Source organism: Arachis ipaensis, chromosome B5 (assembly GCF_059453495.1).
Source record: "Arachis ipaensis isolate K30076 ecotype BB chromosome B5, ASM5945349v1, whole genome shotgun sequence".
Classification (NCBI taxonomy): Eukaryota; Viridiplantae; Streptophyta; class Magnoliopsida; order Fabales; family Fabaceae; genus Arachis; species Arachis ipaensis.
This window is the reverse complement of record NC_142440.1, coordinates 153,360,937-153,380,196: the sequence shown is the minus strand read 5'-3', so window position 1 is coordinate 153,380,196 and position 19,260 is coordinate 153,360,937. Positions and strand designations below refer to the sequence as shown.

The 19,260-nt window shown below is 27.8% G+C and overlaps 1 protein-coding gene across 2 annotated transcripts; it reads left to right on the top strand.

Annotated features, from left to right (window-relative positions):
• Positions 1–12,445: 12,445 nt before the first annotated feature.
• LOC107644560 (protein DETOXIFICATION 14) lies at positions 12,446–16,420 on the top strand. 2 transcript variants are annotated; one of them, XM_088486188.1, is made up of 7 exons: positions 12,446–13,032; positions 13,888–14,432; positions 14,569–14,655; positions 14,732–14,788; positions 14,911–15,149; positions 15,256–15,461; positions 16,097–16,420. In XM_088486188.1, the coding sequence occupies exons 1-7, from the start codon at positions 12,745–12,747 to the stop codon at positions 16,160–16,162; spliced, it is 1,488 nt and encodes a 495-aa protein (XP_088342314.1). In that variant the 5' UTR covers positions 12,446–12,744; the 3' UTR covers positions 16,163–16,420. The 2 variants fall into 2 exon arrangements, with proteins under 2 accessions (XP_088342314.1, XP_088342315.1); XM_088486189.1 differs by lacking the exon at positions 12,446–13,032 and adding an exon at positions 13,459–13,574.
• The last annotated feature ends 2,840 nt before the right edge of the window (positions 16,421–19,260 follow it).

Genomic DNA, 19,260 nt, shown 5'->3' with positions numbered 1-19,260 from the left:
CTGAATTTCTATTATAGCAAGTTTATATATACTTATTATTACTATTTTTGTTTTATTTTATTCATTATTTTTTTTATGTTCTTAAAGATGAGGTATTTTGAGAATAAAAAAAGAAAAAAATATTTTTAGTACAATTTATATCTAAATAAATAAAAAAATGATTATGACAAAATAAAAAAAATTATAAAAATATCTTTTATGTCATAGAATTATAAAATATTTATTAATTAAGCATATTATATTATACTTTTTCAGTGTAGTTTATATAAAAAGTACCTTTTGAGTACCTTTTCATATGCAGTAGTAGTAGCTAATAGCTATAGAGTTTTTTATTTTATTGTCAAAGAAAAAAAACTTGATTTGAAGTTTGTTTAAACCTTCTTTGTGATCAATCACTTTACATAATGTTGTTGTTTGTCTGCCTTAGTAATTATCATGAATATTAGAAAAGTTTAATTTCAAAGCACATCAATTTTGTTTATCATTCATCACCAATTTTTTTATCATTTTTTTTGTTAGTATGGAAGTTCAAGAGTTATTAAAATCCATAAAAAAAAATTTGGTATTACAATCCATCAAATCTTACTATGGTATTTCTTTTTTTTTTTGCTATTATTTCTTTTGTTATTTTTTTTTTGGGTAAATTTCTTTTGTTAATTTACTTCACTTTAATTGAAGCGCTTTTTGTTTAAAGCATTTTCTTTTTGGACGGCTTTGTTAAAGAAGGGATGAGAAATAACTCTTTTCTCTATTGGGCTTCCATAGGTTGGGCCAATCTTAAAATCTAAATCCAGAAGACCTAAAACCCTGAATCCAAATGACCCAAGAAGGATACACCCAACAGCCCAATGATTATTTATTTATTTATATTTTATTTAGTTTATTCATTTATTGTAGCTTCATGGATCAACTAAACCTGAAAATCTGTCTCACCTACCACCAAAAATAAAATAAAAAATGAATTTGGTTCAGCTCTGTCATTTGTTTATTTGTCCTCGTGAAACGTTTTCTTTTTTGGTCACTGTCCTCGTGAACCTTAAAAATTAAAAAAAAAAAAATTAGATCAACATTTTGTGAGATTAAATAATATTCCGGACTAAGGGTCCGGAAGTTTTAAAAATAATTTTTTCGAGTTTTTGACTTATGAAAAATAATAATATTAATATTTGGTGCAATTTTTAAAATCAAATTGTAATTTTATAAGAAGCTATTTAGGAGTTTATAGAGAAATTAAAAAAAAAAATTTCTTTCATAATAAATAATACTACTACTTTTTATTATATTTCTATAAAATAAACACTTTTAAAATTAAAAATTCAAACACAAAATAACTTATTTAAAAATTACTTTTAATATAATAATTTATTGTTTAAACTATTTTTTCAAAAGAAACTTAATTAAGCTAATTGGAAATCAACTTTTAGCTTCTTGTTCTATCTCTAATTAACAACTCAAATCCTTCTTATTAATTCATTCATTATTCTATTAGCTGGTTTTGTTAGTTAAAAAAATTAGTCCTCTAACAAAATCAACTTTTATATTTTGTGGAATATTAAAATTACATGAATACCATTGTGTAAGAATATCACTTATCAGTATAGACTATAGACTTAATGTTTAATATGATTCAACCTCACAATGCCAATATAATGTACCCTAGAACACTAGGGCAAATTAACAATTGCTTCAGTTCCCACGTTCCTTTTGGTACACAATATAATAATAATCCACAAGGAATTCAAAAAAAAAGAAAAAGAAAATGATGAATCCGTTACTTTAAACCATTTAAAATGAGCAACGTTCCCAAAGGCAAAAGGTCCTTTGTATATTTCCAAGTTCCAACACACGTTTTGGTGCAAATCTATATGATGATTATGCTTATTACACGGAGAAAAACAAAGATAGGCATGCAATATTGTCATAATATATGCACACCTTTTTTGGTCAATGCCTAGATATCATCCATACTTTAATTATATGCAACTTGTTATAATTTAATAAATTTATCTATCTTGTATTCTTAAGCACATATTAAAATTATAAAATTAAAAAAATTGTATTAAAAAAATAAAAAATTTATGTTTTTAATATATTTAATTTATATTTATTAAATAAAAATATTTAAATTTTAACTACTTTAAAAAACTATGTATAAACCATACCATCATTCACATATTTTGGTTTTGGTAGTTAATTCAACATTTTTTATATTATTCAAAATAAAATGACTAAATTGCAGACTCAATCTTATCGTTTATCCATAATCTGATTTGACAATTATTTAGATATTTGTTTTTAAAGTTTAGTTAATATATATTTTACGCATACATGATAAATTTATTATTAATAAAAAATTTAAATATTTTTATTTAATAAAAATAAAACAAATATATTACAAATTTTTTTATATTTTTAATAAATAAATTTTAATTATTAGATTTAACATGTACTAAGACACAAAATAAATAAACCTTGTTTTGTATGTTTGCTCAAGCATCATTTATTAATTAACTAACATCTTCCATTGTTTTTATAACCATATTTTTCTAAAGGGTGGTCGCGCGCATAGTGCAAGTTCTTTAATTTTTTAGGGTTTTGTTATCATACATCTGAAGGGTACGTATTAGTTAAACATACTAAAAAAAAAAAATTAAATATTTTTAATATATTCAATATATTAAAAATATAAAAAAAATTGTTTTACAATAATAATATTAAAATATTTTTTATGATATATTTAACCAATATTCTTAAGATGCATGATAATAAAACCTAATTTTTTAATTTATTGCAAAAATATATACAAATTTCTTAATTTTTATTTATGTGTATGTACATATATGGTGATGTCCTTTGCAGTTTGAACTGTGTCACCTTATTATATATAATTATATATGGAACTTATTATTTTATATATATATATTCAACAGTTCTTTTAAGAGTTTATTATATTTTGAGAAGTGTAAAATATTTCATATTTTAGATCAATCAAATGTTAACTTCGTAAATGTATGTCTTTTAAGCTTGATATATTATTATATGCAAATACTTTCAATAATTTTATTATATATAACTATATAATTCACATATATAATTAAATACTAGCGATTTAATAATTGGCAGACACTTAGCTAAATAAAGTTAATTTATAGTCAATTACCATTTTGCTCAACTTGATAGTCATGAACATGTTTGTATATATAGGCATTTCTGGTATTAATAAAAAATGTTATCAAATGACATTTTTTTTTGTCCAACCATTTCATTAGTGGTCAAAGATATAAAATTATTAAGTTATTATTGAAAGAACAATTCATTTCAATATATCTTATTAATTAATACAAAAATTTTATCTTTATTATTATTCCGGTTCAATTATATATACATCAAAAGTTTGATTATGAATAAGCCAAAGATTAATTTATTATGAATTTGAATTATTTTATTTAAAAGTTTATTATTGATGAATAATAAATTATTATATATATAAGATGAAAAATTCAAATTTTTAATATTCATTTAAATAGATGAATGAATTAATTACTGACCAATTTAAATTAATCAAAAGAGAGATGTTATAATATAACTTAAAAAAGAGATTTAGAAATAATGAAGATAACCCTAAAATATAGTACGTACATAATTCAGTGATGGAAGGCTCCTCATGTTCAAACTAAAAATTAAAGTTATGTAGACATAAGCTAGTGGAGTGGTAATAATTTACCAATACAAACTCCCAAATCATAATTGTGAAGTTAAAAGAGAAATTAGCTGTTGAAACTTGAAACGGATAAGCCAATCTGGTAACAGTTTAGTGTTTAGAGGTGCAAGGAGATAGAAGATGAGCAGGAATACGAGAAAAGCTAAGATAGAAGTTAAGTCAGTTATGTTCTTTATAAACCACTTCTCAGCTTGTGGTGATGATTCATAACAAAATTTTTCTAATTCTTTTGGGAAACAATCAAGATAGATGCGCTGGAAGTGGTAAAAAAATTTTTTTGTGGAAGATAAAATTTTAAAAGTTTTTAATCATATTTATATACGTCTCATTTTAAAGACTGATAATGATACTTCTATAAACTTAAATTTGGTTTATAAATTTTAGTAGTGTTTTTTACAAAATTATCTCAAAGATTTTAGTGTACATGATACAATTTATAATGATCCGAATGATTACTAAAAATAAAAAGTATGATCAACATAATTTAATTCTAAAACTAAACATAAATAAAGCGTACCATAGAATTGAGTGACATTTTATATGAGAAATTATAAAAATGTTGGAATTGTCTAATAAATTACTAGATTTTGGATCAAAGAATGTGTCACCGTAATTTCTTATTTTATTTTTATGAATAGTCAATCACATAATTTTTTTAAATTATGTAGGGACTGTGACAAGACGATCTCCTATTTCTATATTTATTTTTTTTTGCACAAAAATACTCTTTTATTTGTTTCACAAAAGAAAATAATAATAGAATTTTTTTTAGATTGAAGCTTAATTACAACTTTTTCAAAATCTATAATATTTTTTTGCAGATAATTCTATCCTATTTTTTAACGTGCTACTGAAGAAGATTGACAAAATACCATCAGAATCTTAAATACCTATAAAAAAAAAAGGCAAACAAGTAGTGGATTTGAATAAATTCTCTATTTTCTTTAGCAAGATTACTCCATAATCTATCCGAGGCCACCTTTTCAATATTATTCTAATGCCTTATATGGAGAATTAGAATAAATATTTGGCACTCCCATCAGTAATTCAAAAATCCAAAAGAGCTAACTTCAATTGTATAAAGAATAAGGTGAATCAAAAGCTGCAACAATGAAAACCGTCTCTCCTATCAATCTTAGGAAGAAAAATTCTGATTAAAGCAGAGGCAACTGCTATCCCAGTTTAGGATAATGCTAGATAGACAAAAAAAATAGTCAGAAATTGCCTTATTCAGCATTAATTAATTGTCGCAACAATTAATAAATGCTAAATAAGGCAAGTTATGACTATTTTTGGTTGATTTTCTTTGGTTACCAAACATTTCCGTCAATTTATATGTTAAGCTATTTCAAACTACCAGAGACGATATTATATTAGATATATTCAAAGAGTCATAATACAGTTTTGGTAAGGTCAAAAAGAAATTCAACAAAAATGTACTAGATTAATTAATATTTCATATGTAGACCAAAAGCACAAAAAGTCTGAACTTTAAAGATTTGAAAACCTACTTCAATCTTATTATATTAGCAAAACAGGATTAAAAGTTTTTAACTCACTTTCACTTCTACTATATATATATTAGTTCCCCATACATCCCATACTTTAAACCTTCTTAATGATTCGTGTTGACCATATTGTGCATAGACTTTGTCTACAGTCCTCCCTATCACGTTGAAGGATCGCATCATATAATAAACAATTAAAATGTTTGTTGCATGGTTTTAATGAAGTTCAATTTTTACAAGGAAAACAATGTATTTTTTTTTTTTTAATCTTTTTATCATTTTCACTTCAAAAGTACTTCAGGTGCAGTCGACTTCACGTGAAACTGATAGTTGAGAGTCGTTAGATGAAAATTTAGTCAAATCAGTCAAACCATCTAATGACTCTCAGCTATCAACTTCACGTGAAGTCGACTGCAACTGAGTTTCCACCTATATATGTGTGTGTATAATAATGATATTATCTTTCTTATTTTAATAATAGATGTCATTTTACATATAAACTTTTTTTTTGTATTATCTTGTATGTTTGAATGAATTTATGAAACTAAAATGACATTATCAAAATAAAGGCGATAATATCCATTATATATGCATGTTGTTTTTGTTTTAATTATGAAGTTGATGCAAAGAGGAATCATATGTGGTCCTGTAACTTTATTATTGTGAGAAGTGAGAGCCATGAATAGCTTTGCTACCTTGCACGCATGTTTATTATTATTTGCCTTGAGAATTAGTGGGTGTCCTTGTTTGTTTTCTTTGACAGCATTTACAAACACTTAAGGGAGACATGATTACATGAGAGCAGACGAAAAGAATGACAACCTAGCTACTGCATTTTGCAATAATATGATCCTTATTGGACCACACACATATATGCATTGTGAATACTATAGTGCCTATCACATTGTACCTAAATTACTAAAAAGGGTAAATAAATAATATTTAATAAATTTTATATGATTTACTTTTTATTTTAAATATTTTATTTTTTACTTTAAAAAATAAGTTAGACAATTTAGACACCACAATAAAAGCATCATAGAAGTCACCATGCATTTTTATGAACAATGTTCGGACCACTCAAGCACCAATTAAAACAAAAGGTTGGGAGAGGTCATGGAAACAAGACACCAATCAAATTTATTTACCTTATGCCATTTTTTAAAAAAAAAAAATTAACAAGAATTGAATTTTAGATTTTAAATCGTACAATTTTTAATATTATATCACAAAATTATTTTTTTCAATAATTCAAACTGATAAAGAAATACACATAAATAATTATATTATTAATTATTTATCGTATGTAGAACTTTTTTGCTGAAATAATAATAAAGATCAAATTCTAATATAATATCATACAATTATTTGTTCAAAAATTTATTATATCTCTAATAGAACACAAGTTCAATTTCACTGCTTAAAGGCTTAAAGCAATGATAATATGTATATAGAATACAAATTTGATTGCATATATATAGCCATCTAATAATATAAGTCAAAGGATGGTTTTACACTTGCTCTTTAATTTTATGTATACTTTTTTATTTTATTTTAACATTTTAACATATCTACAAACTCTCTATCCTTACCATTATTTAATCCATTATTACTCAATAGTGAATACCGAGAACAAAAGGATGGTACGTTATTATCTAAGTATATTGTATGAATACGGTTACGATACAAATATAGGCATGTAATAATACAAAAAAGTTAGAAAAATATACGAATATTCAGTATATATATATATTTCATGAACTTTTAAAATAAGGGGTAATTAATTCTTAACTAATAAATATGTTTTACTTAAATTTAATAATTTAAATAATTGAAATTAAATTAAAGAAATATTTAAATATTCTAAATAGTCAAGTTGACATTTGAAGATATACATCTAAATAGTTTTGAAAATACAAAAAAAAAAAAAAAAGAGACTATCTAAACTAACATAATTATTTTGAGCTAGATAGTTTAATTTAATCAGAAAACATATTCAACCATTGTATTCAATATATATTCATCAAAACGTATTTTTATATAAAACAAAAACCTTTTTTGTTAGATACATACCCAACATGCAAAAAGCAAGTTCATAGGTTTGTGTTGATGTTAAGCGGTTTTGACTTTTGTCTGTGTGCTTCTAACGTATGTTGTAACCTTTGTAAGGTTTAGTTTGATAAAATTTTCATTTTTTAAAAATTATAATATTATGTTTGATAAATTAAATTAAAAATAATTTTTAATTTAATAAGTATAAGCAATAATAATTATAGTTGATAAAATAATTTTTAAAATTTAAAAATATTATAATAAATATTAATATAAGAATTAAATTTGAATATTAATTAATGTATAAAGTTATATTAAATTTTTTAATTTGGATAAGTACAAGTTAATTTTAAAAAAATTCTCTTTAAAAATACCTATAATTTTTAAAAAATACAAATACAAATACAAACACATAAATTTTTTAATTTACTAAACATAAAACAAGGTATTTATACTTTTGAAAAATACGCAACACTTAAAACTTTATCAAATCACACCTGAGTGAGTTGCTTGTGTGTTGTCAAAAAATATTTTTAAAAAATTCAAACGGTTAATAGAGGTATATGAAAATTAAAAAATATATGTTACACCTTTTTAATGTAAGGTTTTTTTAGTTTGATCATAGATTTTCTTCTGCCTTATTATACTTTAAATTCTTGAAACAATAATAAACATCAAATTTTAGATTTTTGTCATAAAAAATTTAGTATTATATAATAAAACTACTTACTTCAAAATTTTAAATTCGTAAACAACAATACATAAATTAATAATAATATATCTAATACTTTATTTCTTGGTTTATTGTGTTGCTAGCTGATCCTTGTTCTATATATAAGTTTTTGGTTTTATTTATTTCTATTGTTTGTTGGGTACTCATCAATACTTACTCATCCAAACAATAGAATCTGAAAACGTTATTTACTCATTTGTGATTCGTATCTTTTAAAATTATTTTTATGAATGATATATCCTAAAAGTATATATTGGTTTGTGAATTATTATTATTGCGTTGGAATTTGGAAATGACCATAAACATGTGGGAGGTATACATTGAATGCCTTACTGGCACACCCATGCAGCACCTCATGACTCATGTTATGTTATTCACCACTTTAATATTCCAATATATATAATAATTTTCAATCGCCTTTTCCTGTTTAATTTGTATATATATAAATTCACTTTAATTTTCATCGATTATAATTGAAAGGAAGGGTTGCGTTTTGATTCAAGTCGACACCTAGTATTATAATAATAGTGAGATTTTAGTATAAATTTACACTAATTAAAGCCAGATTATTGTAAACAATATATAATAATGTAGGAATTTAAGTTCTGGATTTATTTTGTGTCTCAAGGATTATGGAGTTTTATTTGGTCATATACTTTATTATCAGTTTTGAGGGCCTCACATTACTCCTTTTAATTAAGTTTTAAAGGAACGCACACTTATTATTAGTTCTTGATTTCTTACTTAAATACATTAAGTACAAGATATGTGACTACCGAAACTTTCTTTCTGTATTTTTTGGATTTGTTATATTAATGATAATAAACCATGACTTTATTTAATCATCGAACTTATAGTTCGCATATAACATTATTATTATTATTATTATTATTATTATTATTATAAAACTGATTGCAAATGAGTAATTGAATCTGGACAACTTATAGTGCCATATTCAGTTATGCGCACATACACATCTGAATTATGTCCATATACTCATTAAGGTAGTTAAAATTATATATTCGAAAAGTTCTAAACAACCTTGGCAATATCGAGAGAGACCATTATTTTTTTTACTATAATTTATAAATTATAAATTAAAAATTAAATTAGCACTATCTAACATTTATCCAAATTTTGCTATTTTTTAATTAATAAAGTCAAGTCATCCCATTATAAAAATAGTAGATTCTAAAACATGATATTTTTTTGGGACAACGGGGTCAAAGACCCCAAAGAAAAGGCAGAAGAAAAAAACAACTAAGACTTTTTAAGCCTAAAAGTTCTAAAATAATCCAAACTTAAAAGCATAATAAATATGTAAGGGAGAGACATCATAGATATGCAAGCTAAAGGGAAGCTCTTGTCCTTTTTTTGCTAGGAGATCAGCCGAAGAATTTACTTCACGATGTGTGTGAGACTAGTTGATGTGCTGGATGCGATTGGCAATAATTTTTATGTCTTCTATTAGAGGTGCACAAGAGTGTAAATAAAGAAGGAACACCATCTTTAACAAAATTAAAAGTTTTCTGAGAATCAGTTTCAATAATAACGTCATAGAGGTTATTGGCAATTGCAATTTATATCCCTTTAATGATGCCCCACAATTAAACATGAGTGATCGAACAACTTCTCAAATTAGAAAAAAAATATTTGATTAATCTACCCAAATGATACTTAAAAATTCCACTACAGGCTGCATTGTTGTTCCAGGAGAAGAAGGAACTATCTACATTAATTTTAGTAACATTTTCAGGAGGAAGATATCATTTAATCAAGCCACTAGCAATGGGATTCGGTTTTCTCGGCACAATCTCTCTTCTGGTAGCATTGAGAGTCTTAGCCGCACGAACTTTAATGGCCATCACAGCTTTGGTTGGGTGGGTTATTAATCCCTCAAACACTAATTTGTTCCTATAAAACCAAATTGAGAAAATAGCAACTCCAAACAAGCATTGCCAAGTCTCTTTCTTCTTCAAGTTACTTATAAGCCAATCACGAAGATCTAACCTGAAGAAGTTTCTATCATCATCATTAGAAAATAAAGATTTTCAAATCAAATTAGCATAAGGACAGTCACAAAGAACGTGTAAAATGGTCTCTTCATTCCAATGACATCTTAGGCAACTTGAGTTTGTAGTTAAATGTCTCTTTCTTCTTTCGACGTTAGTGAAAATAGCATTATTGGCAACTAGCCAAAGAAAGGCACGAATCCTTTCCGGCCCTTTCTAATTCTAAACCAACTTGAATATTTAGTCTGGCAGTGATGGATCTTCCTCGAGAGAGTTGTAGGCTGTCTTCAAACTGAAGGTGCCATATGAGGAGAACTCCCAAGCTATACGGTCGCTTCCTTTCCACGGCGAGAGAGGTGCAATAGCAAGAATACGACCAACAGCTTCTTCTTGTAGCCATTTCTTCAATTTCTCTTCATCCCAACCACCTGAAATAGAAAGGAATTCATTCTGAGACACGTTCGACACATTAGTATTTATTACCTGCGTTGCATATTGGTCGAGCCAGCCTAATTTTAGAACCCAGTTGTGATCCCAAAAATTTATTTCTGATCCATTGCCTATACGCCATGTTGTGTTCCGTTTGACATCACTCCAAGCAGAACAAACTTCCTTCCAAAGGTTTGATGCATTGCTCTTTCTATTGACATTGGGAAGGATATTATTTCCACACTTATATTTTGAGCGCAACATCCTAACTCAAAAATTGTCTTTTTTTTTTCCCCATCAGCTCCCATCCAACCTTCATCATAAATGCATAATTAAAGTTTTTTACGTGTCGAATACCAAAATTCTCTGAACTTTTAAGCTTGCTAATTTTTTTGTAACTTAACAGATAAATCTTCTTTGATTGTTCAATGTCTCCCTAAAAAAAATTCCTACATTTATGATTAATCAAATTACAAATAGATGAAGATAAAATTACAATTTGCATAGTATAATTCATCTAAAAATAGATCATTCAAAACTTAATTTCATCATTTAGGAAAACTAAACTTCAATATTTGAAGCAACTGAGGAATCAAGTCAATCGGCATAATCAGATTTTATTAAAACTGAGTTGGGTATATATAGAATTATTCTCACGTATCTAATTAAAGATTTTAATATAATAATTAAGGAAAATCTTATATCCAAATAAATATGTTGCGTAAAATTAGTATTCAAACATTCTAATAAACATTTGTAATTTTTGAAAATTTTGAAATAGTATTTTCAATGTTATAAGTTATAACATCCGATATATATAATATTAGCATGATTTCTATCACTCTTTTTTTAATTATTATTTTATTATTTTGGGGTAAGGATTTGTATCAAATTTTAACTTGTACTCAGATGAGATTACGATAATTAATTTATGGCAAAAAAAAGTGAAAGAACTTTACGATGCACACGGTTGAACAGCTTTGATAATTGTTTCTTCTCTTTCCTTAGAACCCTGCTAGGAAATTGTCATCAATCTCCGTCATTATGTTTTTAATTATTTCCCATTTGTTTTATCTTATGTCTTCATTTTGTTATTTTATTATTATTTTCAATCTGATGTGATCTTGTGCTACCTCTCATGTAGTCATAGTATATCTTCATAATCTAAAAAAATCAAAATCAAATTTTGTAACTAGACAAACACGCACGGTATAGCCAATAAATTATAGTTCAAATAATATAATTTTGAATAAAGTATCGTTTTTGTTTCTAATATTTGAGATAAGTTATATTTATGTCTCTAACGTTTAAATCGTCCTATTTGTATCTTTAATGTTTATAAAAGTGATTCAATGTTATCTTACTATTAATTATACTAACAAATCAGATTATATTTTTTAATTATTCTCACTTGAATGTATTCATTTTCAATTAGATCTCAATTGGATGTGTTCGATTTTAATATTATATCCACTATTTGTGTTTAGATTTAATTATATCCCTAAAAAAGTGAATTATGTAAATGTTGTAGGAATTAGTTTCAACTTTGATGAGCTATTTTTTAGAGTGGATCATCAATTCTATCTCACATATTTGTATTATAACTTCAAGAAGAGATTTTTAAAACTCAAACTAAAGCGCTCATGATGTGTAATTGACGGCAGGATAACATTGAATCACTTTTACAAACATTATGGATACAAATAGGATTATATAAACATTAGGAACACAAATAGAATTTACCCCAAACGTTAGACACAAAAACAATACTTTATTACTCTATAATTTTTTTTATGCTCGTTTAAAAGTTGCGAATTCGAATCTCCTCCTAATATTCCAAAAAAAAAAAAAAACATGCACATGAAATATATATATATTTACAAATTACAAACCAGCCAATAGAGTGAAGAAACCTTATACTTGTCCGTTAACAAAGATAATTATCCATTTTAATTTACTATACAGACAAATTTAATGTCATAAAATCCTAAGGATAAGTGAGAGCGAGTCACACAAACCACTGCTTCTATTTTTTTTTTTTTCACTCCTTCTTGTTCATGAAGCATGCGTGATATATTTATATAATTATATATGCTATTTTCTAGAGCCTCTGATTAATTTACCACTAATATATACATAAAACCAAGAACAAACAATTTTTTTTTTTTTTGCTGTTATATAAGGTTAAACGAGAGGTAGAAGAAACCACTGTTGGTTCCTATAGCTATATATACATACTCTTCTCATTGGATGAACAGTGTTGTGTTTTTTGGTGCATATTAGAAGAAGATGGAGAACTCAACTAGAGAGGTGTGTTTTAATAATAAAGAAGAGGTGGCAGCACCACTACTAGTGAAAAAGAGTATCAATGGAGGAGTAGTATCATCAGAGAGTGCATTCTTGAAAGAGTTGAAGAGGGTGAGCTCCATGGCGGCACCAATGGTGGCTGTCACGGTGTCTCAGTACCTTCTGCAAGTGGTTTCACTCATGATGGTGGGACACCTTGGTGTTCTTGTTTCCTTCTCTGGGGTTGCCATTGCTTCCTCTTTTGCCGAAGTTACTGGCTTCAGTGTCCTTGTATGTAATCTCTTCTTCCTTCTCCATCCTCTTGCATTCTTCTTTCTTTTTTTTTTCTTTTGAAACTTTTTGCTTCTACTCCCTCTCTAAAAAGAAAGTATATGTCTGAGTCTCGCGAGAAGAAATGGATCTTCTCCAGCTTTTTTAACACTTGACAAGATATAGTGTAATTTCTCGTCTTTGATTCTTTTAAGTGGGACTATAAATAAATAAGAGAGAGTAATAAATGATTAGATTAAGCACAGGAGAGGATCCACTACCCCAGAACCAATACCTAAAAGTATATGTCTGTTACAGGTCTCTCAAAATCTTGTAACTCATTACATTGGTGTTTTTATTGAGAGTAAGACAAACTCTTCTGCCCGGAGAGTTTGTCTTACAAGAACTTGGACTCTCTCGTCGTATGAGCTAACTTTTGTGGTGATGGTTTAAGATTCTTCCAAGGTCTTGTAGCTCGTTACAATGTTGAGGCGATGATCCTACTCGAGAAGGATAGAAATGGTGGTTTCTAGTTGTTAGAGAGAGGGCATTAGTTTTGATCGGTTAGTACACGGTATTAACATGATTAATTATAATAATCATTAATTGAATTGCTTGGTTTAATTCTACAGCTAATTTATCCATAACCTATCAGAACCCAGATTAAAATGGGAAACCATAGATTTCTGTAGTTAAGCTAATTGATTCTTGTTTGGAACATTAAAATCTAATATTCTATGGGCTAACATGGAAGTGATTTGATGCATAAGCCTGTTCCATTAAACTACTGTGCTATTTTATCAAACACTTGGTGTGCATAATGTTCTTGTTGATTAACATAACCATGATCTTTTCTTTCTGAAAAATTGATTGCAGTTAGGGATGGCTGGTGCATTGGAAACACTATGCGGGCAAACGTATGGTGCAGAAGAATTCAGGAAGCTAGGGAACTATACCTGCTGTGCAATCATCACTCTGATCTTGGTTTGTGTTCCAATAACTCTGATGTGGATTTTCACTGATAAAATTCTCATGCTGTTTAGTCAAGACCCTGCGATTTCTCATGCAGCAAGGGCCTACTGCATACACCTGATTCCTGCGCTCTTCGGCTACGCGGTACTTCAGTCCCTTATCCGTTACTTCCAGACTCAGAGTATGATCTTTCCCATGGTCTTCACTTCAATTGCATCTCTCTGTATGCATGTTCCTATTTGTTGGTATCTCGTCTTTAAATCTGGGATGGGTCACGTTGGTGCCGCGTTAGCCATTGGAATTTCGTATTGGATCAATGTTATCGCTCTTGGTTTCTATATCCAGTATTCTTCGGCTTGTTCAAAAACCAAGATTGTGTTTTCTAGAAACGCTTTGCTTAGCATTGCAGAGTTCTTCCAATATGCTATCCCCTCTGGACTCATGTTTTGGTAAATATTGTTCATGTGACTAACCATTTTGTTTTGCATCCCATGTGTTTGATAAAATGTCATTCGTCTATTTTTTTGTTTTTTCTTCATATCATGAACCAATTTCAATGTTTTCATTTGTGTGTGTGTGTGTTAGTTTTGAATGGTGGTCATTTGAGCTGCTTACGTTGCTTGCTGGACTCTTGCCTAATCCGCAACTCGAAACCTCGGTTCTTTCGGTCTGGTATGTGGAATTCAGTTGCTAAAGTAATATAACTCGAGATTTGATCTTCTAATTTGTATGAAACTCTTGCTTGCAGCCTTAACATAACTACATTGCATTACTTCATTCCTTATGCTGTTGGAGCTTCTGCAAGGTTTGTAGCATTCTGTTGAATTCATTCTGATTATGTAGCATTGCTCTTATGATGTCACCTAATAATCTGCTAAATTACAAGGTATATTTAAATATTTGCATGATCTTGAATTTGTTTTTCAGTACAAGAGTTTCAAATGAATTAGGAGCAGGGAATCCAAAGTCGGCTCAAGGGGCGGTTCGAGTGGTTGTGATAATAGGCATTGCAGAGGCATTCATTGTCAGCACTTTCTTCATCTTTTTCCGGAACATAGTTGGATATGCTTATAGCAATGATGAGGCAGTTGTGGACTATGTTGCTAGCATGGTTCCCCTTCTTTGCATGTCAGTTAGTGCAGATAGCATAATGGGAACACTTTCTGGTGAGTTTATTTCAATCTTGTTTTGCAGAAAAGAAACTTTGATTCGGATATGCAGCCATATATATAGCTTCAATTGTTTTGTATGTGTGTCTATATATACATGCAGGGGTTGCAAGAGGTGGAGGATTTCAGCAGATAGGAGCTTATGTAAATCTTGGAGCCTATTATCTTGTTGGGGTTCCTTTAGCATTGTTCTTGGGATTTCATCAACAACTAAAAGCTAAAGGGCTTTGGATGGGAATTATATCAGGTTCATGTGTACAAGTTATCATTCTTGCTGTTGTAACAGCATTAACAGATTGGCAGAAAGAGGTTAGTTTTGCTGTTACTGTGACTTATATTTCAATGTATTATTTTGTTCAAGCAAATAGAAACTTAGATCAGAAAAAAGAAATTTTTAATCTTCATTTGATCATTTTCTCATTATAGAAAGGCAACTACTCCCATGAAAATGCCAAAAACATCTTCTCATGATAATTTTTGTTTAAAAAGTGTAACTTATTTATTTAGCAACACTTTAAATAAAGGTAACACTTTTACTTCAAATAAAATCAAGCCCTACAATCTATCATCCAATGGTCAAAATGATGTATTTTCACATGATGATAATCATTAAATCTTTATTGGAGTAGCTACCTTATAGAAATATTGGGGAAAAAACCTATTTAAAGAATGAAATACATACAAAAACAGAAAAAAAATATATTCTAAGATAATTCTTTTCTAATTTTAAAAAATTACAGGCATAAAGAAAAAAATAATGTTATCTTATATTTATTTGCAAGATTTAAATATATATATATATATATATGAGTTATCTTCGAATCACGACCTTTATGTTTTGTAGCCACTTTTTTTAACACCATTTTTGTGTGGAATGAAGTTGGTAGTAATAAAAGACAACTAACGCTGAAAAATTGTATTTTTTTTTTTTTTGGTTATTGCAGGCAACAAAAGCAAGGCAGAGAATAGTTGAGAGATCAATTAAAACTCATAATAATGGATTGGTATAAAGTTTTGAGAAAACCGGAAAGAAATAAAAGAGTGGAAGAGATATTATTCAAGTACTGATAGTCTCTTCTTATTTTTTTAATTTTAACGGTTTATTCACTGACTCCTCCAGTGGGAAAATAGAAAATAGAGTTAGAAATGTATCTTTGTGTGTTTTGCTCTTTTTTCTAGTTTTTTTTTTTTTTTTTTGGGTGTGTTAAAGACATTTTTGTTAATGGACTGTGAAGAGATCTAAATATCTAATTATGTTAACAATGCAACTACATGTGTATGTATATATATGAGTCTCTACTGGAATTGTAGCTATGGTATACGTATATGAGAGTGAAAATCAGATGTCAGAAATTTTAATGTCATGGTTCGGTTACATGGATTCTGGATTTGGTCTATCAAATTTTTCCATCATTATTTTGTTTCCACTAATTATATAATGTAAAACATTACATGATTGATTTCTTTTTTAATGACAAGGAGTTCTGTGATTGTAGATAATGAAAATTAATATTATTACTATCTACTTTGCTGTTTTCTGTTTTGTCTTTTTGCTACAGTTCAATATAGTCTTGTCCTCAGGATTTTTCAATTCTTTTTAATGGTTGTGCCAAGTTGGTTTTTATTTCATCTTCTTCACACAAGAATAATAATTGCACATGCATGTTTTCATAATTGCTTTATAGCCAGATCAGCATTTTTCTTATTCAAATCAAGTCAAAATCTCACTTTGGATTTCAGACATTGCCTTTTTGTCTTTCACAAAATAAATGTTGGCTTACTTAGCCTTCATTAATTATCTCTGTTAGAACTTAGAAGTAAAAGGTTATTTTATTCCATGACTGTCGAGTAATATATATTATCTCCCAAAATTGGTTTTGACGCCATCAGTAAGACTAAAATTTTTAGCCTTATTATAAACAGAAGTCTTTTTTATATTATTATTATTATTATTATTCATGCCACAAAACAGGAGAATTAAAATATATATATGAAATTGCAACAAACTGGAAATATACAAATTCATTACAATCTTACTATTTTTATGAGCAAGTATCTAAATTATCTTCGGTGGATGACTCACTTCATAATCATATAGATTAATGTTCATCCAGCTTGGTTCTTCCTAGTTCCTATATATATCTCGAACAACTCATTCCTGCAAGTTTCTGAGTGCCATGCACGGCACATACACACAACCGTATATAGAAATTCATCATCAACAATTTAATTTTAATACAGTGTGAGACTACCATACAATAATATCATTGATCCACTCATTTCAATAATATACAAGTTTTGATTGGAGTTGTTTAATTGACTCTTTTTGGACTGTTTCTCTTTTTCTACGTGTCTTGTACGATAAATATGGTTGTAGATAAGTTCGCCAAAATAGATGTTTTGTCCCAGTGCGCTTTCTTGGTAATGAAAGATCCTCCCAATAATATGTGGGGCAATTCTATCGTCCTATGAGTTAGGTGTCTAAATTTTACTTAATTTTTTTTAATAAGTTTTAATTTTTTAAAAATTATTTATTTTTATATTTTTAAATTAAATATTAATTTTTAATTTTATTAATAAATAAGTACCATTTTTTACACACCGTAACATTCACCTAATATATATACTTTATAATATTTTTAATTAATTTTTATGGTTTATTCATTGTCTATCAATCAAAATATCAAACAATGTAGTTAAGTTTCATACTATTATTTTAACAAGAGAACGTTTTGTAAATCAATATTACATATACCTAACATCGTAACCAACATTTAACATAAGAAAAAAAATTCTACAATTTTAAGAACCTTTGAAATTCAATTAAAAGAAATATTTGAAATTTAATTTTAAAAACTTCATCTTTAGTGAAGGTCATATTAAAGGTCATACTATATTTATTTGACAACATGTTATTATGTTGGCTGAAATTGACGGTTATAATATTAATTTTTTAATATTATTTTTTTATTAATTACAAAAATAAAATAATATTTTATATTGCCAAATTATCAGAATTAAACCCATTTCCAAATCCTCACTAACAATTCTAATACTTCAAAACTTAAAAAAAAAAAAGTCATATTTGAGGGATAGCAACCAACATTATTGTCCCTGGATTATCCCATTAAGTAGATGAGATATAATGATAAAGATGTTTATCTCAAAGTAAACCACACCAAATTTAAATTGGTGAATTCTATGGTGTTTAATTTATTTAAAAAATTAAAAATTAATATTTAATTTAAAAAATATAAAAATAAATAATTTTTAAAAAATTAAAATTTATTATAAAAGATAAATTAAACAAAATTTAAACAATAACTCGTAGATGCGATAGAATTTGCCATTTGAATTTTAAGTTTTTAACAGTATTGGCTAGATTAGTATATGTGAGTGAGTGTGTGAGATGTCACTAACACAAGCTCCACCAAGTCACGAACCATGCATTATTGTTTAACAGTATTATCTACAATTACTAACATAAGAGCCATGATTATTCCCATATTCCCAATGAATGAATCCTACACATATATATCATCCATAAACAGTTAAACACGGCAGACGTCACTGTATGATGTGTCATAAGGAAACAGGGTGGTGTTGTAAAAATGAAATGTCAAATGAGGTTATTTAAGGATAAAAAACGGAAATAAGTCCGGTGGGAAGAAATAACATGAATCAGCCAAACTGAAAATTGCTTCACGAATGAGCCAAAGTACATTACTATATAATTCGAATAAGCTTGGTTCGAATTACAAAAACACATAATTCGAACCAAGGTAGCTCGAATAATGATGGAATACGTGATGAATGTAATTCGAACCTATATGGTTCGAACTAGAATTGAGAATAATTCAAACTAGGAGAATTCGAATTACACGTTTGGACGCTTCACCAAGTAATTCGAACCTAGTTGGTTCGAATTAGTCAAAGTTTGCCTCGAATAGTAATTCGAACTGGGCTGGTTCGAATTACACAGGTCTCCGCTATATAAGGAATTCGAATCAGCCTCATTCGAACCACGTTTCCATTCTCATACCCCACCAAATCCCAGAAAAACGACCCAGATTTGATCCGACAAAGACTCGAACAGAATACTCAGCCG